Source organism: Scyliorhinus torazame, chromosome 9, assembly GCF_047496885.1.
Source record: "Scyliorhinus torazame isolate Kashiwa2021f chromosome 9, sScyTor2.1, whole genome shotgun sequence".
NCBI lineage: Eukaryota > Metazoa > Chordata > Chondrichthyes > Carcharhiniformes > Scyliorhinidae > Scyliorhinus > Scyliorhinus torazame.
Genome location: NC_092715.1, coordinates 240887562 through 240914234, shown reverse-complemented (window position 1 = coordinate 240914234; position 26673 = coordinate 240887562). Strand labels below are relative to the sequence as shown.

Below are 26673 nucleotides of genomic sequence, written 5' to 3'. Positions count from 1 at the left end.
GGCAATTTTGACGGCTAAAAACACTGTGCGGTAAACCAGAAGGGAATCCCCCCTGGATACGGATGGAAAAAGGAGAGGGAAGTGGCCAGATTGCAGTGGATCCTTTAGAACAGCGGCAAGGAAGGCAAGCAAAAACCAAGATGGCGTCGGAAGGTGGCAGTTTAACATGGGGCCCTGAACAACAAGAGTTCTTGAAATGCTGTGTGGAAGAGATCAAAAAGGAAATGAAGAAAGAGCTGTTGGCCCCGATACTACAGGCGATCGAAGGGCTAAAGGAGGAACAAAAGACCCAGGAGCGGGAGCTTCGGGTCGTGAAGGCAAAGGCAGCCGAGAATGAGGACGATATACAGGGCCTGGTGGTGAAGACGGCGACGCAGGAGGCACATCAGAAACGATGTGTGGAAAGGTTGGAGGCACTGGAAAACAACGCAAGGAGGAACAACCTGAGGATTCTTGGTCTTCCTGAAGGTGTGGAGGGAGCGGACGTCGGGGCATATGTGAGCACGATGCTGCACTCGTTAATGGGAGCGGAGGCCCCGGCGGGTCCGTTGGAGGTGGAGGGAGCATACCGAGTGATGGCGCGAGGACCGAGAGCAGGAGAAATTCCCAGAGCCAGAGTGGTGAGATTCCTCCGTTTTAAGGATAGAGAAATGGTCCTTAGATGGGCGAAGAAAACTTGGAGCAGTAAATGGGAGAACGCGGTGATCCGCGTTTATCAAGACTGGAGTGCGGAGGTGGCGAGAAGGAGGGCGAGCTTTAATCGGGCCAAGGCGGTGCTTCATAAAAAGAAGATAAAATTTGGAATGCTGCAACCGGCAAGACTGTGGGTCACATATCGAGAGAGGCAGCACTACTTTGAGACGGCGGATGAAGCGTGGACTTTTATTGTGGAAGAAAAACTGGAATGAGCGGGTTATTAAAAAGAACGTTTGAACAAAGTGGTGGGGCGAATGTGGGGGGCAAAGAGGGGTTTTATGTACTAATCCTGCGATGTGGTAACTTTTCTCTCTCCCACAGGTGGTGATGGGGGGAGGAGGGGAGGGGGAGGAGATGGGGCGTTGGCCATTGGGGGCGGGGCCAAGGGAGAAGCGCAGGCTTGGTTCCCGCGCTATGATAATCATGGCGGGAATAGAGAAGCAGGAAGGAGGGGGCGTCGCACGGTGCGAGCCGAGGTCACGGGGGGAAGCCGAGGTCAGCCGGAGTTTGCTGACTTCTGGGAGCAACATGGGGGGAGTAATTACGCTAGCGGGGGATCTAGCCGGGGGGGGGAGGGTGGGAGGGGGGAATTACTGGGTTGCTGCTGCTGGGGAGAGGGGGGAGCTGGTATGGGAGAGGATGGGCGGGGGGGCACCGCCTGGGGGAGATACAGCTGCGTGGGAACCGGGTGAGGAGCTGGAAAAAGGTGATGGCTAATCGACATGGGGGGGGGGGGTAGGAATGGGTGGGGGTAGGATGGGTGGGGCAGGTGTTCCATTCGGGGCTAGATGCGAAAAACAGGGGGGTGGCTATATTAGTGGGGAAGCGGGTAATGTTCGAGGCAAAGACTATAGTGGCGGATAACGGGGGCAGATACGTGATGGTGAGTGGCAAACTACAGGGGGAGACGGTGGTTTTGGTAAACGTATATGCCCTGAACTGGGATGATGCCAATTTTATGAGGCGGATGCTAGGACGCATTCCGGACCTAGAGATGGGAAAGCTGATAATGGGGGGAGATTTTAATACGGTGTTGGAACCAGGGCTGGATAGGTCGAAGTCCAGGACTGGAAGGAGGCCGGCAGCAGCCAATGTACTTAAAGATTTTATGGAGCAGATGGGAGGTGTAGACCCGTGGAGATTTAGCAGACCTAGGAGTAAGGAGTTCTCGTTTTTCTCCTATGTCCATAAAGTCTACTCGCGAATAGACTTTTTTGTGCTGGGTAGGGCATTGATCCCGAAGGTGAGGGGAACGGAGTATACGGCTATAGCCATTTCGGATCACGCTCCACACTGGGTGGACTTGGAGATAGGGGGGGAAACAGGAGGGCGCCCACCCTGGAGAATGGACATGGGACTAATGGCAGATGAGGGGGTGTGTCTAAGGGTGAGGGGGTGCATTGAAAAGTACTTGGAACTCAATGATAATGGGGAGGTCCAGGTGGGAGTGGTCTGGGAGGCGTTGAAGGCGGTGGTTAGAGGGGAGCTGATATCAATAAGGGCACATAAAGGGAAGCAGGAGAGTAAGGAACGGGAGCGGTTGCTGCAAGAACATTTGAGGGTGGACAGACAATATGCGGAAGCACCGGAGGAGGGACTGTACAGGGAAAGGCAAAGGCTACATGTAGAATTTGACTTGCTGACTACAGGCACTGCAGAGGCACAATGGAGGAAGGCACAGGGTCTACAGTACAAATATGGGGAGAAGGCGAGCAGGTTGCTGGCACACCAATTGAGGAAAAGGGGAGCAGCGAGGGAAATAGGGGGAGTGAGGGATGAGGAAGGAGAGATGGAGCGGGGAGCGGAGAGAGTGAATGGAGTGTTCAAGACATTTTATAAAAAATTATATGAAGCTCAACCCCCGGATGGGAGGGAGAGAATGATGGGCTTCTTGGATCGGCTGGAATTTCCCAAAGTGGAAGAGCAGGAAAGGGTGGGACTGGGAGCACAGATCGAGGTAGAAGAAGTGGTGAAAGGAATAAGGAGCATGCAGGCGGGAAAGGCCCCGGGACCGGATGGATTCCCAGTCGAATTCTATAGAAAATATGTGGACTTGCTCGCCCCGGTACTGACGAGGACCTTTAATGAGGCAAAGGAAAGGGGACAACTGCCCCCGACTATGTCTGAAGCAACGATATCGCTTCTCTTAAAGAAGGAAAAGGACCCGCTACAATGCGGGTCCTATAGACCTATTTCCCTCCTAAATGTAGATGCCAAGGTCCTGGCCAAGGTAATGGCAATGAGAATAGAGGAATGTGTCCCGGGGGTGGTCCACGAGGACCAAACTGGGTTTGTGAAGGGGAGACAGCTGAACACGAATATACGGAGGTTGTTAGGGGTAATGATGATGGCCCCACCAGAGGGAGAAACGGAGATAGTAGTGGCGATGGATGCCGAGAAAGCATTTGATAGAGTGGAGTGGGATTATTTGTGGGAGGTGTTGAGGAGATTTGGTTTTGGAGAGGGGTATGTTAGATGGGTGCAGCTGTTGTATAGGGCCCCAGTGGCGAGCGTGGTCACGAATGGACGGGGATCTGCATATTTTCGGCTCCATAGAGGGACAAGGCAGGGATGCCCTCTGTCCCCATTATTGTTTGCACTGGCGATTGAGCCCCTGGCGATAGCGTTGAGGGGTTCCAAGAAGTGGAGGGGAGTACTTAGGGGAGGAGAAGAGCACCGGGTATCTTTGTATGCGGACGATTTGCTACTATACGTGGCGGACCCGGCGGAGGGGATGCCAGAAATAATGCGGATACTTGGGGAGTTTGGGGATTTTTCAGGGTATAAATTGAACATGGGGAAAAGTGAGTTGTTTGTGGTGCATCCAGGGGAGCAGAGTAGAGAAATAGAGGACCTACCGTTGAGGAAGGTAACAAGGGACTTTCGTTACCTGGGGATCCAGATAGCTAAGAATTGGGGCACATTGCATATGTTAAATTTAACGCGGTTGGTGGAACAGATGGAGGAGGATTTCAAGAGATGGGATATGGTATCCCTGTCAATGGCAGGGAGGGTGCAGGCGGTTAAGATGGTGGTCCTCCCGAGATTCCTCTTTGTGTTTCAGTGCCTCCCGGTGGTGATTACGAAGGCTTTTTTTGAAAGGATTGAAAAGAGCATCATGGGTTTTGTGTGGGCCGGGAAGACCCCGAGAGTGAGGAAGGGATTCTTACAGCGTAGCAGGGATAGGGGGGGGGGCTGGCCCTACCGAGCCTAAGTGAGTATTATTGGGCCGCTAATATTTCAATGGTGAGTAAGTGGATGGGAGAGGAGGAGGGAGCGGCGTGGAAGAGATTAGAGAGGGCGTCCTGTAGGGGGACTAGCCTACAGGCTATGGTGACAGCCCCATTGCCGTTCTCACCGAGGAACTACACCACAAGCCCGGTGGTGGTGGCTACACTGAAGATTTGGGGACAGTGGAGACGGCATAGGGGAAAGACTGGAGCCTTGGGGGGGGGGTCCCCGATAAGAAACAACCATAGGTTTGCCCCGGGGGGAATGGATGGGGGATATGGAATGTGGCAAAGAGCAGGAATAACGCAACTGAAAGATCTGTTTGTGGATGGGAAGTTCGCGAGTCTGGGAGCGCTGACCGAGAAATATGGGTTGCCCCAAGGGAATGCATTCAGGTATATGCAACTGAGGGCTTTTGCGAGGCAACAGGTGAGGGAATTCCCGCAGCTCCCGACACAAGAGGTGCAGGACAGAGTGATCTCAAAGACATGGGTGGGGGATGGTAAGGTGTCAGATATATATAGGGAAATGAGGGACGAAGGGGAGACAATGGTAGATGAACTAAAAGGGAAATGGGAAGAAGAGCTGGGGGAGGAGATCGAGGAGGGGCTGTGGGCAGATGCCCTAAGCAGGGTAAACTCGTCGTCCTCGTGTGCCAGGCTAAGCCTGATTCAGTTTAAGGTATTACACAGGGCACATATGACTGGAGCACGGCTCAGTAAATTTTTTGGGGTGGAGGATAGGTGTGCGAGGTGCTCGAGAAGCCCAGCGAATCATACCCATATGTTTTGGTCATGCCCGGCACTACAGGGGTTTTGGATGGGGGTGACAAAGGTGCTTTCAAAAGTAGTAGGGGTCCGGGTCGAACCAAGCTGGGGGTTGGCTATATTTGGGGTTGCACAAGAGCCGGGAGTGCAGGAGGCGAGAGAGGCCGATGTTTTGGCCTTTGCGTCCCTAGTAGCCCGGCGCAGGATATTGCTAATGTGGAAAGAAGCCAAGCCCCCGGGGGTGGAGACCTGGATAAATGACATGGCGGGGTTTATAAAGCTAGAGCGGATTAAGTTCGTCCTAAGGGGGTCGGCTCAAGGGTTCACCAGGCGGTGGCAACCGTTCGTCGAATACCTCGCAGAAAGATAGACGGAATGGGAAAAAGAAGGCAGCAGCAGCAGCCCAGGATCGGGGGGGGGGGGGAGGAGGAGGAGGAGGAACCAGAAGGACTCTCAGGGTTGTTAATATATACTGTATAGTATGTATAGGTCGTTGCTACAGATAATTATATATTGGACTGTTAAATTATATTTTTGGAGAGTGTTACTTGTGACAAGGCAGTTGCCAATTAGGGCTAGTTTTCATTTTTGTTATTTATTATTTATTCATTTTTTGTTTATAAAATAGGTCATTGTTATTTGTGTTGTTATAATATTGTGTAAAGGATGCACAATGTACTGTGTTGGTTGACCAAAAATTTTCAATAAAATATTTAATAAAAAAAAAGAAAAGATGAAGGAAGTGGAGGAGGCCATGTTGCAGCACAGTGACCAGCTCACCTCGATGGAAGATGAACTACAGAGGGTGGTGGAGGTCAACAGAGGACTCCGAGCAAAGCTTGAGGACTTGGAAAACAGCTTGTGGCGGCAGAATCTGAGAATTGTGGGCTTGCCTGAAGGGGCAGAGGTCCCAAGGCCAACTGAGTGCTTTGCTAAGAGACTGGCGGAGTTGATGGAGTGAAGACCCCTCCCGGTATGAACTGAACCAAGCTCATCGGTCGTTAAGGCCGAAACCCAAAGTCAATGATCCGCTGAGAGCAGTAATTATCTGCTTCCATAAATACCACATAAAGGGATCGATACTGGGTGAGAATGTTTCGAGGGGAAGTGCAGGGGGGGGAATTCTGGGAGGGGGTTCGATGCTAATAATGGAAAGGGACGGGTCAGGCTCATGGGGCAGGGCCCGGTGGTATGATGGTAGATAAGAAGGGGGGGGGGGACCCCCAGTTAGGATAGTCACGTGGAAAGTGAAGGGGCTGGGAGGCCCAGTCAAGAGGTCAAGGGTGCTTGCGTATCTTAAAAGTTTGAATGCCGATGTAGCAATGCTGCAGGAGATTCACCTGAGGGTGAAGGACCAAGTGAGACTTAAAAAGGGCTGGGTTAGTCAGGTGTTTCATTCTGGGTTTAACAGAAGAGCTCGAGGGGTAGCGGCAATGGTCAGCAAAAGGGTGCGGTTCCAGGTGGAGAAGGTGGTTGCAGATCAGGGGGGTAGGTATGTGATTGTGACAGCGGCGCTGGAGGGGACGCTAGTGGCGCTGGTTAGTGTATATCGTCACAATTGGGACGATGTGGGATTCGCGAAGGTGTAAGGGGCCATCCCCGACTTGGACACACACAAACTGGTAGTGGGGGCGTCTGGAACTTGGTGCAGGAGCCAAAATTGGACAGGTCACGGTCGCCCTCGCTCGTCCCGTCAGGGGGGGCGAAGGCACCCGCTGGGCTAATGGTGGAAATGGGAGGGGTGGACCCTTGGAGGTTTCTGCACCCGAGGGAACGTGAGTACTCGTTTTTCTCAGTGGTCCATAAGGTGTACTCGCGGATTAACTTTTTCATGGTGGGGAAGGCGCTGCTGGCTGGGATTAAAGGGTTGGGGTATTCGGCAATTGCAATATCAGATCATGCTCCGCATTGGGTGGATATGGTACTGGAGAAGGAGAAGATACAGAGACCAGGATGGAAGTTAGATGCGGGACTGTTGGGGACCGATGGTTCTGTGACAAAATTGAAAAAGTAATCGAAGAATATATAGGTTTTAACTGCAAGGGTGAGGTGTCAAAGGCGGTTTCTGGGAGGCTTTAAAGGCGGTAGTGAGGGGTGAGGTGGTCTGGTTCAAGGCTAGGATAGACAAAGAGGAGAGGTTGGAACGCCAGAGGGTAATAGATGAGATGCTGGAGGTAGACAGGAGGTATGCAGAAGATAGGGCCAGCGCAGTTGGAAAAGAGGAAGGAAACCCAGGCAAGCTTTGACTGACTATCTACCAGGAAAGCGGTACGCCAATTGAGACGAGCAAGGGGGGCAGTTTCCGAGCATGGAGAGAAGGCGGGCCATATGTTGGCGGGTCAGCTCCGTAGGGAGGCTGCGGCACGGGAAATTGTCCAGGTGTGGGACAGGGCAGGGAAGTTGGTGGTAGCTCCAGATCAGATTAACAAGGTCTTTAAGGAATTCTATGAGAGGTTGTACAGGTCAGACCCACCTGGGGGAGGCCGGGAGATGCAGGAATTTCTAGATGGGCTGGAGTACCCGAGGTTAGGGGAGAGGGACAGGGCTACATTAGAGGGGGCAATAGTGGAGCAGGAGATAAAAGATGCGATAGGAAGGATGCAGTCAGGGAAGGTGGCAGGGCCGGATGGGTTTCTGGTGGAATATGATAAAAAAGTCAAAAATAAGCTGATGGTGGGGATGTTTGAGGAGGCGATAGGGAAGGGGGTGTTACCACAAACTTTGGGGCAGGCATCAATTTCCCTGTTACTTAAGAAAGATAAGGATCCGACGGAGTGTGGGTCGTATCGGCCCATATCACTTTTAAACGTAGAAGCAAAGTTATTGGCGAACTTCCTGGCAGGTAGGCCAGAGGAGTGATTCCCGAAGGTAATAGGTGAAGATCAGACGGGGTTTGTGAAAGGGAGGCAGCTCTTTTCGAACATTAGGAGTGTATTGAAATTGGTCATGGTACTGGCGGAGTGGAAGGAAACAGGTGGTTGTGGCACTGGACGCCGAGAACGCATTTGACCGGGTAGAATGGGGATAGTTGATGGCAGTTCTAGAGCGGTTTGGAATTGGACCCAGATTTGTGGACTGGGTAAAGCTATTATACAAGGAGCCAAGGGTCAGTGTCCGCACAAATACCATCAGCTCAGAATACTTTCCTTTCCACCGTGGGACTAGACAGGGATGTCCTATGCTCCCCCTGCTGTTTGCACTCGCGATTGAGCCATTGTCCATCGCATTAAGAAGTTTGGGGGTACGGAAAGGGATAGTGCGGGTGGGGGGGAATTGAGCATAGGGTGTCCTTATATGCCGATGACTTGTCATCATACGTGTTGGAACCAAGTGTGTCAATAGGGGGAATACTGGAGCTGCTTCGGGTGTTTGAGTCTTTCTCAGGGTACAAATTAAATCTCGACAAGAGTGAATATTTTGTGGTGTCTCAGCCAGGGGTGGGGCAGGGGTGGGGGGAGTTGCCATTCCGTACGTCAGGGACTCATTTTAGATACCTGGGGGTGCAGGTTGCTCGAGATTGCGGGGGGGGGGGGGGCTCCGTAGGTACAACATTTCTAGTTTGGTGGGGAGGGTGAAAGCTGATCTGGCAAGGTGGGGTGGTCTCCCTCTGTCACTGGCAGGTCGGGTACAGGCGGTTGAAATGAATGCGCTGCCTTGATTCCTGTTTATTTTTCAATGCCTGCCGATTTTCCTGCCAAAGGCATTTTTTAAAGAGATTGAAGGGATGGTTACTTCGTTCATATGGGGAGGGAAGGTGGCCAGAATTAAAAAGGTGCTGCTACAGAGAGGAAGGCAGGCAGGGAGTTTGGGTCTTCCGAACCCTATGTATTATTACTGGGCGGCGAATGTGGAGAAGGTACAGAGCTGGGTCAGAGGGGTTGACGCCCAATGGGTCAGAATGGAGGAGAGTTTGGGTAGGGGGTCAGGATTGAAGGCGCTAGCGACAGCGCCACTCCCAATGGGAGATACTCAGGGAGTCTGGTAGTAACAGCTTCATTGAGAATTTGGAGGCAGTTTTGACAGCACTTCGGATTGGGGGCAGGGTCAAGGGAAATGCCGATTCGGGGGAACCAAATATTTGAGCCAGGGAAGTGGGATGGAAATTACTGGAGTTGGGAGGAGAAAGGAATTAGGACACGAAAAGATTTGTTTCTTGGGGGTCATTTTGCGGGATGGAAGGAGCTGAGAGCGAAGTATGGGCTGGAGCAGGGGGAAATATTTAGATACATGCAGGTTCAAGACTTTGCCAGAAAGTAGATACAGGGATTCCCAGTAGAGCTGGCTTCCACATTGCTGGAGGAGGTGCTGACGACAGGGGGACTGGAGGAGTGGGTAGTATCGGCGGTTTACGGGGCTATTTTGGAGGAGGGGAAGGCACCGTTAGAAGGGATCAAGGCAAAGTGGGAGGAAGAGTTTGGAGAGGGTATGGAGGAGGGGTTCTGGTATGAGGTGCTCCGGGGGGGGTGAATGCCTCCACCACATGTGCGAGGTTGGGGTTGATGCAGCTGAAGGTGGTAAATAGAGCACACCTTACAAGGGCGAGGATGAGCCGGCTCTTTGAGGGGGTAGAAGATGTATGTGAACGTTGCCGGGGGGGACCCAGCAAACCACGTTCATTGTTTTGGTCCTGTCCAAAGCTGGAGGATTACTGAAAGGAGGTGTTTAGGGTAATCTCTAAAGTGGTGCATGTGAAACTGGACCGGGGCCCTCAGGAGACCATATTCGGGGTGTCGGACCAGCCGAGGTTGGAAACGGGCACGGAGGCAGATGTTGTAGCCTTTGCCTCTTGGATCGTCCGAAGGCAGATCCTGTTAGGGTGCAGATCAACCTGTCCACCCTGTGCCCTGGTGTGGCGGGGGGGACCTGTTGGAATTCTTGACGCTTGAAAGGGGCAAATTTGAACTGAGGGGAAGGATGGAGGGGTTCTACAATTCATGGGCATTATTCATTATGCACTTTCGAGGATTGGATTACATCGAACATTAGGGGGGGGGGGGGGTTGGGGGGAGAAGGACTCTCTGTGTTAATGGTGACTATGGGTGATTCCTGATTCCTTTTTGTCATTTGTTTATGTTAACATGCGGGCTAATGTTTGGGGGTTTGGTGGGAGGATGGGATCGTTGTTATTGATATGGGGATTGACATTACATTCGTTTCTGATTATTGTTTATTGTTGGGTGTAAATTTGGGAGTAAATGTGAAAAAGGAAGAGAATAATTTTTTTAAAAAAAAAACACTGCACAAGTTGACTTCCCGTTAGCAGCTGATAAGACAAGAATATTCTGCCTAGTTCAAAGGGTCAGGAAGGAAATTTGTAACAGCATAATGAACTAGCTAGTAGCACTAAATGGGATAGTTAGCCGCAGCAACAGCTCAAACCAGAAAATTGCAACCTACGTGACCAACCTATGCAACAATCTGGAAGGTAAAAAATGCAAATCTGGATGGATAAACGTATCATATGGGTAAGCAGGATTGTCCATAAGAGATGCAGTGCTAAAGGAAATTATAACTGGAAAGAGAAATAGCTCTAACATATGTTACTAGATGGTGGCTCAGCATCACCTTGCCAAGGGCAATTAGAGATTGGCAATAAATACTGAGCGGGATTCTCCGTCTCCCCAGTCCTGTTTTCTGGCGCGGCGCGCCCCTCGCCGGCAGCGGGATTCTCCGTTCCCGCAGCGGCCAATGGGGATTCCCATTGTGGCCACCCCCACTCCGTCAGGAACCCACGGGCGTGGGTGCACTGCTGGCCAAGCGGAGGATCTCACCGACAGAGAATCCCGCAGACTGGCTCTGCCAGTCATACCCACGTCCCGTGAATGAATAAGAAGAAAGCATTGATATATTGAAGGGCATGTTGCTGGAATAAAGTACAGTAGAAAAGAAACTCGCGTGTGATTGCAACTTAACATTGAAGATGTCATTATTTTCTGTGGAAAACATATACAAGCTGGAATGATGTATAAGTGAACGTATGTATGCAGATGTTGGATCAGCATGGTGGCACAGTGGTTAGAACTGTTGCCTCACAGGGTCAGGGACCCGCGTTTGACTCCGACCTTGGGTGACTCTCTGTGGGGATTTTGCACGTTCTCGTGTCTGCGTTTCCTCCGGGTGCACCGATTTTGTCTCACAGTCCAAAGATGAAATGAAAATCACTTATTGTCACAAGTAGCCTTCAAATGAAGTTACTGTGAAAAGCCCCTAGTCGCCACATTCCGGCGCCTGTTCGGGGAGGCTGGTACGGGTATTGAACCGTGCTGCTGGCCTGCCTTGGTCTGCTTTCAAAGCCAGCGATTTAGCCCTGTGCTAAACCAGCCCCTGATGTGCAGGTTATATGGATTGACCATGCTAGATTGCTCCTTAGTGTCCAACGGTTAATTGGGCTGGCAGGGTTGCGGGGAGTGGGCCTAGGTGGGGTGTTCTTTCAGAGGGTCGGTGCAGGCTCGATGGGCCAAATGGCCTCCTTCTGCACTGAAGGTATTCTAGGATTCAATGATTTCTGTAACTTTATTAGAGTTTTCCTGCCTGAAGGCACATGGATCTTGACCCTATGGTTGTGACCCGTAGGGAAAAGCAGACTAACGTCCACCCAGCCACTCATGGATCTCTCACTGCCACTAGCCTGCAAAACAGGTTGAGCTGGTTTAGTGTGGCAAGATGCATGTGGTGACACAAAACAGTGTTTGTGACAAAGGCTCGTAGACATATAGAGGCAGCTCAACTTCAATATCCACACAATGCCGATATGCAATATAAGTCAACGCGTGGATGCGCATCGATCCTACTGATGTACAGCAGCTTGAAACAGCACAGAAGGGTCAGCAGTATGGCTATCTTATTATATGGTGGTACCCTGTAGATTTCTTACATAAACAGGGAAACCCCCTCCAACATAGGCATCGGGAGGCCAATGGCAGACGTAAATGAAAGGAAGGAATGACCCAAGAAAGTTGTTTTGCCGCTGCTCACTCCGGCCTGGACCACACGGAGCTCTAACATAAAAATGTCTTCAATCTGAGGAGGTGATACGATCAGTGCATAAAAACGTCAGTCGAATAAGGTTGTATTGTAACTGATTGTGATCGGCGCACACGTAAAATGTCAGCGGCAGTAAAAAGAATTCAAAAGAAATCAAGGACAATTCTAGGCCTGAGTTCATAAAATTGCAAAGGAACTAAAAGAACTCAATCTGCTCTCATTAGGAAAAGGAAATGGAGGGGGCATTTAAAATCATGACAGCAATCGACTGGTTACTGTTTTGTTTGAAGGAGGAAGAGAGAAGAATCTAAAGACATTATCATAAACTGTTAATGTCCAAGCCAAGTGCAGCTCGAGTCAGAGCTTGAACTCAGTTAAGTGGACTGAGCAGACTGTCACTTTGCACAGTGAATGTTGAGCGTTGAATCATTCAGAAAGGATATTTATAAGTTACCAGGTAATACAGGCTTGGTGCAAAGCCAAAAGTAATGAAAATGGTGTTCACAATGAATGGAAGTGTGAGGCTGAGTTGTATTGGATGAATACCCTTATGTTCTTGTATGCAGCACGGAAAAGGAAAAGGGCCAGGCGATATAAAATTTCCCCAGGGTAAAAAATGATTGTACAAGGGAGCAAAAGTATTTGGTTAAGCACCAGCATAACTGGAGTACAATACAGACAGGCGTGCGTTTCAGCTGCAGAGAGAACACTTAAGGGATTGAATTCCTTTGGTTGATTGGCAGGAGTACAAAACTCAATTGTCCAATATGTACTCACAATGGCTTTGTTGGTAACTGGTAGCAAGAACAGGAATTCCATTTCCAAACTGTCCTTTTACAAATTAAACTGTAAGTTTATTTGAACTGTAAAGCAACTTTTAACACATAACGCTGAACACCATAGTTTTGTTTGTACCAGGTTCTGACTATTGTGAATCCACACACAACGGCAGCTAATCCTTCCCTCCTCCATTGATCGGTGAGCGGGGAGTAATATCCAATTGGAAGGAGCTGCATTCTTTATTCAATAAAAATGTTATTAAAATTTTAAAAATAGAACTGGAACAGTCTTTTGTTGAACTTAATTACTTTGTAGAGGCAATAGAGGCTCTTGCCAAAGGCCGACCAAGGTCCTTAAGTGACCACTTAAGGGCCTCATCCTGCTGCCACTGGGCAGGAGCTACATCTGATGGGAAATTCAACAGGAACCCTGGTGGGTATGCCTGCAGCCAGGTGGTGGCGGTGTGTCCCCTTCTATTTGGACAGTCTGTGGCCAATGGAGGGCCACCCATGCGTGAAGACACCCACCACCCTAAAAACTAACCCCAATCCCTCATCTCACCTCACCGAAGCCTCTGACTGCCCTGGCAATCACGGCTCACCTACATTTCCTCCAAAACAGCAGGAACAATCTTTAGCCTGGGCCTACTGCATTGCCAGCAATGGCCACTGCTTCTAATGGCACAGCCCAAACTGGATGGCTGCTGGCCCCTGAATGGCCAGCAGCTCTCAGAGTGCCAAGGCGGCCTGAGTTCGAAGGCCCACCTTGTTCTCTGGGACATTGTCCCAGATTTTCCAGAAGTTGTGAGCCTCTCTATCCCTCAAAACTCACACCCCCTTACTACCCTCATCCAAAATTGTGTCACTGTCTGTGCAGAGTCTGCACTTTTCCCCATGTCTGCGTGGGTTGATACAGTCCAAAGATGTGCAGGTTAGGTGGGTTGGTCATGCTAAATTTCACTTAATGTCCAAAAAAAGGTTAGGTGGGGTTACTGGGACAGGGTGGAGATGTGGGTTTGGGTACGGTGCTCTTTCCAGGGGCCGGTGCAGACATAATGGGCAAAATGGCCCCCTTCTGCACTGTAAATTCTATGATGCCATGTCCATTCCAATTCATGCATCCTACCCACCCCTTTGCTCCCTAATACTCCAATGCCACTTCCATAGCCACTCACCCAATTCCACTATGGGCACACCTCGGAACCACTTCTACACTAACAATCTAACACAGCTCTCAATAAAATACATTTGATTGTGAAAAAGCTATCTTTCATGAAACCTATTCAAAGACAGCTGAACCTTTAGACGCCTCTTAAACTGTCAATCAATGTGAACTAGGAAACCCCACTGAAATAACTCGGTGGTTTTGAAACTCAGCTGAGTATTTGTATATTTGTAATGACTTAATAATAACCCTTGGGAAAAGTCAACAAAGACCTCCATTGAAGTTGCATGAACAGATGGTATTTTGTTCTATCCTACAACAGATGGCCTGTTAATCAAAGCGGTCTAGCGAGAGATTATTTTTTAACTATCTTATCTGGCTTAAGACTGTTGTTCATGTTTAAAGAGTGAGGGATTGAAAAAAACGTAATATCATGATATTTAAATAGACCTATCTGCCCTTCAAGAAAGTTTACGTCTATTCCATTACGGATAGGGCCCTTGGAACAGACAAAATGAGATCTGTTTAAACTCAGCACTAAGTTTGAATGACCCTGCTGAGTTTGTGTTTCCCTCCTATGTGATTCACATCTCACCCCTTCCCCGATAACAAAAATGGGATTTGTTGCAAAAGGGGGTGAGAATTCCGCATCCTAGTCCTGCCTGCCATTTTAAAGGTCCCTGAAGTCTCCCTGATTCCATGAAAATCCACTTCTCAAGTTTCTACTATTCAAAGTTTTCTATCCATACAGTTGATGGCCCCCCAACTTCATATGTCCTTTGCCATGGGATCAATATGTGGTAGCGTATCTTGGGTTTTTTAAAAATAAAAGTACATGACATCTATTGCTTGCCTCTTAAAAGAGCTCTCTCAGATTGGTTAAGCATAACTTATCCTTTCAGAAACCGCGCTAATTATTTGTAAACATGTTTCCTGTCTGCAGGTACTCTTCTATGATTTCATCTAGTATGATCTAAGTGCCATTCCTCATACTGACATTAAGCTGACTGGTCTACAGGTCCCAGATTTTGTACTTTATTCCATTTTGTACATTAGCTGTCCCCAGTTGTCTGTCATTATCCTCTTTTCACTGCAACATTTACAAGAATAAACTAATGCTTCTGCCTTCTCCTTCCTATTGTGACAATAAAGATTATTATAATACCCTCAAATACGTTTTGGTGCTTATTATCCAGGTCTTCATTCTATCTTCTTTTAGTTTTGCTAATTTGCCACTTATTTGCTCCCCTTCAGCCCTAAGATAATCTTCCAGGGCAGAAGTTTTCTTTTACTTTTTTTCTTTTCCAGCGGGAAAATTAGAGGTCAGCCCACCAGCTGCCTTGCCGGAATTTCCCGCCATATTTTCAAACACTTAAAAAAAAAAGCTGCGGTGGGCCCCACGACATCATGCTGGTGGAGTGGGCTCAATTCCTGAGAGAAACAAAAATCCACCTATGGACAGGGCCCCCGCACCCCCCCCCCCTCCCCTACAGCCAGCAGTGTCCCCCTGGCAGCGGCCCCAGCACTTTTAAGTTACATCCTCATTTCCTGGTGATTTGTTCTTTTTCAATCGATTACATTAATCTTTGTCCTACTCTTGTGACTCACGATCATAACCTTGAACACATTATTATGTTGCAATCGCTACTATTAAGGTGCTCCCCGCTCTGTTAAATTCATTGCACAATGAAACACCCAGCAGTGATTTTGTTTTTCTTGGGTTATTTACATACTGGGTTAGAAAGCAGGTCTGTATACAATTTGAAAAAGGCTGGTCAGTGGAGGCAGACAGTACGGTTGTTGCAGGAATGGCCAATGCTGCTGTCGGGTCATGTAATGACCAACAAGAAGGCCCCCTACTCTCCCCCTGCCCAGCTCGCAGAGAAGCTTTGCAGTCTCCCTGCGTGGTGGTGAGCCCTCTGCACATGCGGAAAAATGCCCACTGAAGCAAGAAAATACCCTTAATTGACTGCTTAAGTGGCTCACTTGGGCTCCCAGTAAGTGGTATGTCTGCCAGCTTTACCACCACTGCCAAAATGGCAATGCTGTGGGAAGACATTGGGCAACCTTACCAAAACCTTCTCATGCCAATTTTGCCAGCCTTTCCACCACTCTGGAAAAATACAGCCCATATTTCAATAGTCCTACAATTTCTGGATCCTCCACTTTAGTCAGTGGATCAAGTTCATCCTTTTGCTTTGAATACTTCCATACATTTCTGCAGTTTAAAAAAAGTTATTGTTTCATGTCTTGGTTTTTAATATATTTTACCTTTCTGCTTTATGTAATCTCTGGCCATTCGTCATATCTTCATTAATCCCTTTAATTTGTCCTCTACGCTATGGATGGATTATAATTGTGGATTGAAACATGGTGGCCAGGCCCACTTAATCATGAGAGAGAACAGGCTTTCTTTCAGACGTCTGGTGGTGGGAAAGCCTCCTGTGATTAGGTTGGAGGCGGGAATGGGCCGATACAAGAAACTCGCCCACACATGGTGGGATGTCAGTTAGCTCACTAATGAACCAATTGACATAATTTATCCTGACCCAATCAGAATTTAGTGGTGGCTCAGAGATCAAGGGTGGGATTTACGTCTGCGTCCCGCTGGGATTGGGATAGGACCCGGCTGCTAAATTCCGGGAGGTGCCTCATGAGATCTACCAAGATCACAATGGGTGGGCCCTATTCTCGCACGGTTAAATAAGTTGAAGAACCCACCTGGCCAGATTAAACAGCCACCCAGCACCTCTCGGTCTCTCCGAAAAGCCCTCAGCTGAGCGCCGATCAGTACTGGTCCCCACAAATGCGGGGGGGTCCTCCCAAGCTATCGAAGGCGCTTGGGTGGCCTCTGGCCAAGCTGGCACCCTGGCACTGCTGGTGTCACCTGGGCACCCTGGCGGTGCCACCCATGTGCCACCCATGTACTGCCAGAGTGCACAGGTGGCACTGTCAGGCTGGCAGGGGCACTGTCAGGATGCCAGTCCGGCAGTGCCAAGTGCCAAACTGGCATTTTCCCCGTGCCGGGGATTGGGCCTGGGGGTGTCCTGAGGTGGGATGCGGTGGGGGTCTCCTCAACAGGTGAGTTGGGTGTTGGGGGGAGGGCTGGGGGTCAAGCTGGGGGGCTGGGGAGATCGGGGTGCCATTTTTAAATGGTGTCCCGATCTCTTCCTCCGCTTGTTGAATTTCCTAGTGCAGGAAATGACGCTAAAGTGAGGCCTCGTGCTTTCCATCCCGGGGGCCCAGAAAAAACAGGGTGCCATTCAATACCGGGGCTGTTCCCGGCACTTCCTCCGTTCCTGCCCAGAACGGACTTTATTTTTAGTTAAATTGTGCTCTAAATGCATTGTACTGCTTTCCCATGCTTCCCGAAGGCCAGTGAGCAACCCCTGTTGTTTTACAGTAGCCTTGCAGGAAGGGCGGGGGTGGTGGTGGTGGTTGGTGGGTGGGTGGGTGGGTGGGGGGGGGGGGGGGGGGGGGGGGGGGCTCCTCGTTGCCAGGCACTTTGTGCCCAAATAAGAGACTCAGCTTCGGAAAGGTGGGGGCTGCTAAAAAATATCCATCCGCCGTTGTCTTTAAACCCCTTGCTCCCACTGTGATCACACCCATCCCTCAATCACCAGAGGCCATCCAATGAATATCCCTGATGAAGTCATTGGAGCACCTACCATAACCATAAGACATAGGAGCTGAATTAGGCCGCTCGGCCCATCGAGTCTGATTCGCCATTCAATCATGGCTGATATTTTTCTCATCCCCATTCTCCTGCCTTCGCCCCATTGCCCCTGATCCCCTTATTAATCAAGAACCTATCTATCTCTGTCTTAACGACATTCAGTGATATAGCCTCCACAGCCTTCTGCGGCAAAGAGTTCCACAGCTTCACCATCCTCTGGCTGAAGAAATTCCTCCTCATCTCGGTTTTAAGGGATCATCCCTTTAGTCTGAGATGGTGTCCTCTGGTTCTAGTTTTTCCGACAAGTGGAAACATCCTCTCCACATTTACTCCATTCAGGCCTCGCAGTATCCTGTAAGTTTCAATAAGATCCCCTCTCGTCCTTCTAAACTCCAATGAGTACAAACCCAGATTCTTCAACCGTTCCTCATACGACAAGCTGTTCATTCCAGGGATCATTCTTGTGAACCTTCTCTGGACCCTTTCCAAGGCCAGCACATCCTTCCTTAGATACGGGGCCCAAAACTGCTCACAATACTCAAATGGGGTCTGACCAGAGCCTTATCCAGCCTCAGAAGTACATCCCTGATCTTGTATTCTAACCCTCTTGCCATGAATGCTGACACTGCATTTGCCTTCTTAATTGCGACTGAACCGGCACGTTAAATTAAGAGAATCATGAACAAGGACTCCCAAGTCCCTTTGTGCTTCTGCTTTCCGAAGTATTTCCACATTTAGAAAATAGCCTATGCCTAAATTCCTCCTTCCAAAGTGCAAAACCTCACACTTTTCCACATTGTATTTCATTTGCCACTTCATTGTCCACTCTCCCAGCCTGTCCAAGTCCTTCTGCAGCCCCCTTGCTTCCTCAATACTACCTGTCCCTGAACAGATCTTTGTATCATCTGCAAACTTAGCAACAGTGCCTTCAGTACCTTCTTCCAAATCATTAATTTATATTGTGAAAGGTTGTGGTCCCAGCACAGACCCCTGAGGCACACCACTAGTCACCGGCTGCCATCCTGAAAAAGACCCCTTTATCCCCACTCTCTGCCTTCTGCCAGTCAGCCAATCCTCTATCCATGCCACAATCTTCCCCTTAACACTATGGGCTCTTAACGTATTTAACAATCTCCTATGCGGCACCTTGTCAAGGGTCTTCTGGAAATCTAAATAAATCACGTCCACTGGTTCCCCTTTGTCTAACTTCCCAGTTACTTCCTCAAAGAACTCTAACACATTTGTCAGACATGACCTCCCTTTGACAAAACCGTGCTGACTCGGTTCTATTTTACCATGCACTTCCAAGTACTCCGCGATATCATCTTTAATAACGGACTCTAAAATCTTACCAATGACCAAAGTCAGGCTAACTGGCCTATAATTTCCTGTCTTCTGCATCCCTCCCTTCTTAAACAATGGTATTACATAATTTTTCAGTCCTCTGGGGCCCTTCCTACCCCAGTGAGTCCTGAAAGATCACCACCAATGCCTCCACAATTTCCTCAGCTGTCTCTTTTAGGACCCTGGGGTGTAGTCCATCCGATCCAGGTGACTTATCCACCTTCAGACCTTTCAGTTTCCCCAGAACCTGCTCCTTAGTGATGGCCACTGCACTCACCTCTGCCCCCTGATTCTCCTGGAGCTCTGGCATCCCACTGGTGTCTTCCACCGTGAAGATTGATGCAAAGTAACTATTCAGTTCGTCTGCCATTTCTTTGTTTCCTATTATTACTTCTCCAGCCACATTTTCCAATGCTCCAGTGTCTATTTCTGCCTCTCTCTTACCTTTTACATATTGAAAGAAACTCTTCCTACGGCAAGGCAATAGCTACCGAGCTGGGTAGCGCTGCTGAAATGGAGAGGTACAGCCCTAGACTGGCTAGCGGCTCCCAGAGGGTGGAATTTCCTCCAGCGGGGTCCAAAATCCTGGGGAATGCCTGATGTCGGCAAGTTCAGTGCCTGACATGCACTTATTTTGGTCGGCTCCAACGTGGAAGTGATGAATCTTTTGCACTAGTTCTCCATCTGGTGGATTGGACCCATGTAGTGAACATTAAATCCAATTCTATTTTCCTGATTCTTTTTTCATTAGGTTTCTGTAATTTCTAGCAGTTTCCATCATCCCTCAACACTAACCCCCCCGCCACCCCCCTCAGTGTTCTCCCTATTGTAAGCAGCCTTGCAGCAACCAAGTTCCCAGGCTGGCCTTGCGCATGTCGGTCGCTTTAGATTATCACGTGTGCACATTAGTGCAGAAAAATTAAAAAGGAACAGGCATTTAAACAAATTGCTCAAGCTCTCCTTTTGCTATGTGTGGACTTTCCTCATCTGTTTGTAGCTAGGTCAAGTTGTACCTGGCTCACCTTCAATGATAACACTCTTCAGTGAAATCACAAACAAAATGGCGTTGTATTTACTGAAGCTGTTGAATACTCTAATATAAAGTAAACAACCCTCTCCGAAGCTCACCCTTTGGCCGAAACCGCGGCACAGTGGTTAACACTACTGCCTCACAGCGCCAGGGACTCGGGTTTGATTCCGGCCCTGGGTCACTGTGTGCGCGGAGTTTGTACTTTCTCCCCGTGTCCGCATGGGTTTCCTCCGGGTGCTCCAGTTTCCTCCCACAGTCTAAAGATGTGAAGGTTAGGTGGATTGGACATGATAAATTGCCCCTGAGTGTCCAAGGGTGTGCAGGTTAGGTGGGATAGGGTGGGGAGTGGGCCGCAGCACAGTGTTCTTTCGGAGGATCGGTGCAGACTCGATGGGCCAAATGGCCTCCTCCTGCACTGTTGGAATTCTATGGTTCCATGCAAGATTTAAATTACCATCAGTAATTTAAAGGGTTTAAATTACCATCAGTCAAGAAAGTAAATTTAAAATAAGTGGATCAACGTTTATGTTAGAACAACAGTCAGTGGAATTTGGTGCGGTCAAGCATTTCTAGAATGACATCCACGATGGTCATTTCTATGATAAAGAAATGCGAGTGGCAAATTTAAAACTCATCTGTCCCTCCACATAATCAAACATAAGCAGTGTCACAGGAAACATTTACAGCGGAGGCAAAATAACTCACCTTGAAAGGGATGGCAGTGTTGTAATTCTCAGGAATCTCCCACGTTAACAAAACCGATGTCTTCATAACAGCTTTAACATGAAAATTTTTTGCAAACACTGCTGAAAGAGTAAGGAGAGCGACAATTTAGATGGGACTGGTCCGACTTTCTGCTTGGACCCGTATCAGTGCTCTTGCCAGTTTCAAGTACGTATAAATCACCTCTCCTGCCTCCATTTCGAAGAACCTGTTGCCAGCCTAAATCTCTGTAAATCTTAGTGCCTAAAACTTACCTTTGTGAGGTTTATGCAGTCTCAACGGGTATGCATGTGCTTGAGCTCAGAAGACCCCAAAGTATATTAAGACTCAAGAACATTACCTTTCAAGTTGGCAGAAAGCAGTGTGATCTATTGTATAATCTTGTGACCCAACTCCCTAATATTGTCACCCACCTGTATCTAGGAGCACACAAATAGACAAATCCTACCTGGATCCAGTGGCAGTGTCCGGAATTGAACACTAGGGCTATATGGACCAGGGCCTTTACTTGTATGAGCTCTCACTTTGATATCATAAGTGGTGTCTGGTTTTAGGTTGGTGAGCTTCAAACTCGTCTCAGGAGAAAAAACAGAGAGCTCTATTCGATTGTTTGGACTGTTGATATCTCTGTATAATACATTATATTTCATGATAAAACCATTCCGTTCTGCCAAGACCGGTGGATGCCAGCTCAGCTGAATAGTCGAAGCTGTGGAGCTCCCAGCACGCGAGTTTTGGGGAAATCCGCTCGGCCGTTCTTCCGGGATTGTGATTTCTTTCACAATTTCTTCCCCAAAGCCAACTTTATTTTTTGAGGAGAGCTTGAAGACGTAGGAGGTGCCTTTGTGAATGTCCATAGCTGTGTAATGGTCGTCCCTCTCTGAAAATTCCAACGTCGTCAGCACTTCAGAGTCTTTGCGTCCAAATTTTAAACGATAACCCAGGACGGGTCCGAAGGTTTCTACAGGAGGGTGCCACTGAATAAGCGCAGTGTTCATCTGTGTATGACTAACTAGAAGCCTGGGTTTCCCAGGAACTGTAACAACAAAGTAAGACATGAATTAGAATTCTTACCTTAATATTCCCGTAAGATTTATGTGCATGAAAGATAGATTTATCGCAATTAGTTATCAATTCAAAAATGAGTAAGGCATCACTTACAAAAACCTGAAAGCCCTGAAGGCTACCCCCCCCCCCCCCACCCCCGGACCCCCAACACAAACTGGCCGGAATTCTATGACCTTTGGGGTTCTCTTGCAGTGCCCCCCCCCCCCTGTAAATAAGATTAAGACAATTATCCAAAATATGTGACAAAATGGTTTTACAAACCATGTGATATTACCTTCTTAGACCAGAATTGACATAAAAAACCCAGCAACTAATAAGTCAGGAGGTTCCAATTAGGTTGAAGGGTTTACAACTACCAAACCAAAAGAAATGTTCCAATAGTTCAGAATATAATTTAAATTTTTAAGACAAAATTACAATTTACTGGCATTGCTAGAAGGGCTACTGCTTGTGATTAGTTCATGGATTAGTTCATGGAATGGCCTGGAATGCAGTGTTTGATATTTAGCTATTGTCTGACTGCATCTTACATTTGGTAGTTGTTCACGCCAGAAAGAGGGGTAGCAGTGGATCATTCAACCAGCCATTCAATAAGATGATGCTTATTTTTCACCTCAACCTGAGCTTTGAGACTGTGGGTGGGTTTTTCTCTCCGTTCATGGCGTGTTCTGCAATGGCTGAGGGCAGCTGATCAGTAGTGGCTGGATATTCTGGCCTCACCATTTTCAACAGGGTTTCTCGATGAACGCACACACACCCCGCCACTGAGAAACCCGCGACGGGGGTGCGCCATCAGCAGGACCGTAACATTCCGCCAGCGTGAACTGCCAGAAAATCGCGCCCTATACCTTAACCCTTCATTTGCTCAGTGTTCGAAATCTATCAATCACTATCTTTGAATATAGTCACAGACTGAGCATTTAGTAGCTTTGTTGGGTGGAGAGTCCCAAAGGCGCAAAAACCATTTGCGTGAAAAAATTAATCCTCATCTAAGTCCTGCATCTCAGTCCCCTCATTCTGAGACTGATCTCTGATTTTCAATTTCCCAGCCAGGGTATACATTCTCCAAGCGTCCATCCTGCCAAGTCCTCTGTTTTTAAACTGCAAGGAAGGCGGTCTTGTGGCGCAATGGGTAGTGTCCCTGCCTCCGAACCAGACGCTCCAGGTTTGACTCCCACCCCAGGATTCGATGGCCAAGGAAGGTGTGTTCATAACACAGCCAAGCAGGTTGATTATCAACCTGTAAATCCTTTCTGTTCGCCTGCAGCATATGGTAATTCAATTGTGCTTGATGTGGAGTGGTGCCCATCAAGCTATACCTCTGGCGATGGAAACAGACATTAGCATTCTGCCTCTTGTGCCATTAGACATGGGAAAGCCTCTAAGTCTAAATCTAAACGCTATGGTATAAAGGCTCAGTCTACTCAATTGCTCCATTTAGGATACTCCTCTCATCTCAGGAATCATTTAGTGCAGGCGTGCTCAACCGAAGGTCCAGGACCCCAAAGGTCCACAAGAAAGTTTCAAGGGGTCCACCAATGTCTTGGCAAATGCAATACTGTTCTTTGCTCGAACAAATTCAAGACAGGCATCAATAGATTTTTGGATACTAAGTAAATTAAGGGACGTGGAGACAGAGTAGTGGAAATTAGATCGATTCCAAGGGCAGAATGGTCAACTCCTGTTCCTCTCTGTTATGTGAACAGCTATCAGATTTAAGTTTCATCAATAACTGCAAAACAGTATATCTGAAGCAAAATCACATAACCAGCATAAATTATCTTCTACAGATTGGTGTTATAACCAATTATGTACCAACTTTGACATAATATAAGAATTCCCCAGCACTAATTAACGGAAAAGTAAGTATTCATTTACTAATAACGCCAATAATAATTTCTCGGTTATAAAACTTGCATTGCTAATTACTTAGCATTTTTTAAACTTTCTTAAGATTCTCGGAAACCTACTTGTCCCAAAACCTCTGATTCCTGATTAGTTACATTGTAACATGGGCCATGACGGTGCGTTTTCAGTGTTCACTCAAAATGCATGTACTTAAAATGATTATTCTTTCCTCCTTCCTCTAGACAGCCCTCCTCCCATCTCTCAGCTATCTACATCATAGGAAAGATTGGCTCCGCTCAGCAACATACAAGAAATACCGAGTTTTTATTCAGCGGCCAACATGGAAAGGAAAAAAAACCTGTTTGTATGTGTATTATTTTTGATGTTCGCACTTCATGGTTGTTGTTTGCAAATGTCCTAGCTGCCCAGAATACATTGGGTATCACAATTCCTCAAAAGAACTGGAAATCTACAATTCCATTTCTTTGTCCGGTTCTAATACAGACACAGAGCGCAGGATTCTCCGTTGTCCGTCGCCGATATCGTAATCGGCGATTGGGTGGACAATCACTTCCGACGCCCAAATCAGGGCCGGCACCGGTTTGACGGCGGTTTTCTATTCTCCTCCCCCCTCTCTGAAATGGCGTCATTGTGTTGCATGTCACTGGAATGGTGTTGGCGGGTCATCGGAAGGCCCTCCCCCGATGCTTTGCCCCCGATGGACTGAGTTCCCGACTGAGCGGGGGACGTGTGGCCTCAGCGGTCGGGAACCCGGCGTGGCGGCTGCGGACTGTGTCCAGCGCCGCCGCAGTAGGCCTGAAGCCGTGCTGCTGCCTTCCGCGAGGGCTGGGGAGACTGGTGGGTGGTGGCCAGGGGGCAGTATTTGGCAGGTCGGGCCCGCGCACGGTTAATGCCATGTTTTACAGCGCGACCGCTGCAGGTCGTCGCCGTGCGTATGCGCGGTCAAGGACCTGGCCATTCTCCACCGTTTTTGTCGTGGGAGCCGAGAGTTTTACCCGGTGTGGCTACTAGCCCTGCACCGATCCCAGGATCGGTGAGGGTTCACCGTCTATTTTGGCGTCGTAAAATGTCACAGTTCCCATGCCGGCATTGGAGAATCCAGCCCAAAGTTCGCCAACAAGAGTACCCATTCCCCAATTGTCATGTAGCATTGTAACATTGTTTGTATTGGCACACTCTGAATATTGTCGGTCCATAAAGCAGGATGAGAACATACAATGCATCAGATACACAGTGGCTCCGCTGTAGCCAGAAACCCTCAGCAGCCAAATTTGAAAGTGGTGGCATTCCCAGCGGGAACCTACACAGGGGCAGCTTACGAGAGCCATTTTCAATATTGAATTGACAACTTTTAAGGTTAACTGTTCTCTTTTTCCCCCCCAGCTGTGCGATCTGTTCCTCTATGCATATCATCACTAGTTTACAGAACGTCCCGAGTGAAAAAGCAAAAATTGTGCTTTGAAATTAAGTGAAGTAATTGAGTGATTAATTTTCTAACTTGAGGAGAGTGCATCCCGGCTATCTTGCAAATGCTGTTAGTGAAAACATTAACTACTTCAGGTCACTCACTGCTGGCTGAGCCCCTCTTAGATTACTGTTTTAAAATTGGGTTTTGACTGAAATAATGGCTATTTCATGCCTCCTCTGCTGCTAATCACCTTTTAGCTAGCCAAGTATCTACCAAGGGTGTTAATCCAGCTCCTCTTGAGTGGAAAGCTGGAAGGAATTGAGCAGAACAGTGCATTTGCGCATTCAGATTTTGAATGACTGATCTGTGGATCCTGACAACTGATACAGGTGGTTCATGTTTGTGACCAACCTCTAAGTTTTAAATGTTTTTAAAAAAACAGCTACAAAGTTTTGGGGATTGGACACAACGCTTGAGTAGCTTGGATTGGGAATTACACTTTAATTATTGTGTTATCAGATCTGCTTTCCCTTGTTAGTTAGTTATACATCCAAACCATGGGATTTCCAATTTCCCACGAATGAGAGAAGCTAATAGAGGTATTCAAATTTACAAAGGAGCTTGACAGATGGTGTCTTCACTTGTGGGAAATCTAAAGCAAGAGGTGATAAATATAAGTTAGTCGCTGATAAATCCCATGAGAAATTCAAAAGAGGCATCTTTATCTAGATAGTGGTTAGAACATGGAATGTCCTACTATGTACAGACGTTGTTGCTAACTGCAATGATGAAATTAAGGGGAAGCTAAATAATTATATGAGAACTAAACAGCAGAAGGGTATGCCGATAGGTTCAGATAAAGTTGGGTGGGAGGAGGCTTGTGGGATCAAAGCCACGAGCATAGACCAGTTGGGCTGAAATACCTATTTCTATGATGTAGCTTCTGTATAATAGCTGGGATATAAAGTATAATTTCATGTTATATATAGCTGGCCATTGCATGAGAACTTTTCAACAGTTTACTGTACAGCTCAGTCGTTTGAAGTGTTACAAGCCCAGCACTATATTGTTCAAGGTGTGTATCGCAGTATTGTGGAATCTCTACAGTGCAGAAGGAGGCCCAATCCTCCGCCCTATCTCCCGTAACCCCACCTAACCTTTGGACACTAAGGAGCAATTTAGCACGGCCAATCCAACCAACCTGCACATCTTTGGACTATGGGAGGAAACCGGCGCACCCGGAGGATACCCACGCAGACACGGGGAGAACGTGCAACCTCCTCACAGTCACCCAAGACTGAAATTGAATCTGGGTCCCTGTTGCTGTGAGACAGCAGGGCTAACCACTGTGCCATCCCGAATGCTGAGACGGTGGGGTGTGGGGGCTTACCCTGTGAAGCTTTGCTTCCAGACAGCATTAATAACACAGGACCAGCTTATATGGCACAACAATTATGGGAAAACCCACATTGAGAAGCCACTTTGTGGGAGAATTTATCTGCCCTTTGTTGAATAAACTCCAGCTGAGTGAATGAACTAATTTGTACCTGGTTGTTTAAAGTTCCCCGGCACCAAACTGCCACATTTCCCACTGAAACTTATTAGTAAGGCCTTTACAGATCAACGGAAATGCCATTCATAGTTTCATACCCTCCCCTCCCACTCTCCTTTTTTGCCTTGGCTGCAGAAACAGAGATAGCACAAGAAGATGGCTTTCTATTAGATTCAGGTCTGTCATTATGGTCAAAAATAATGCCCCGATTGGTTGAATTTATGGTAGCTGCCGATGTTGAAAAGGCTTGAGCAAATTGACTGGGCGGTTGGTCTCATGATGCAGACCTATTGTTGAAATACAAGGATTCCGTTTGTCCAGCGAACAGAACTATTTTTTATTCCTCTGCATTTAGTCAAAGGAATATTTTAGTCAATCCCA

The 26673-nt window shown here is 48.1% G+C and overlaps 1 protein-coding gene across 27 annotated transcripts in view; it reads right to left on the bottom strand.

The window, feature by feature from the left end:
- LOC140429768 (receptor-type tyrosine-protein phosphatase delta-like) overlaps positions 1–26673 on the bottom strand; it is a 3491723-nt gene that overhangs the window by 176702 nt on the left and 3288348 nt on the right. For 15 of the 27 annotated variants that reach the window (XM_072517184.1, XM_072517191.1, XM_072517199.1 and 12 more), the window contains 2 exons: positions 20844–21431; positions 20378–20478 (listed from right to left, as the gene is read on the bottom strand). In XM_072517184.1, coding sequence (XP_072373285.1) covers positions 20378–20478; positions 20844–21431 — 689 coding nt within the window. The remainder of the gene's footprint in view (positions 1–20377; positions 20479–20843; positions 21432–26673) is intronic. The other 12 variants (XM_072517188.1, XM_072517190.1, XM_072517193.1 and 9 more) reach the window with 3 other exon arrangements.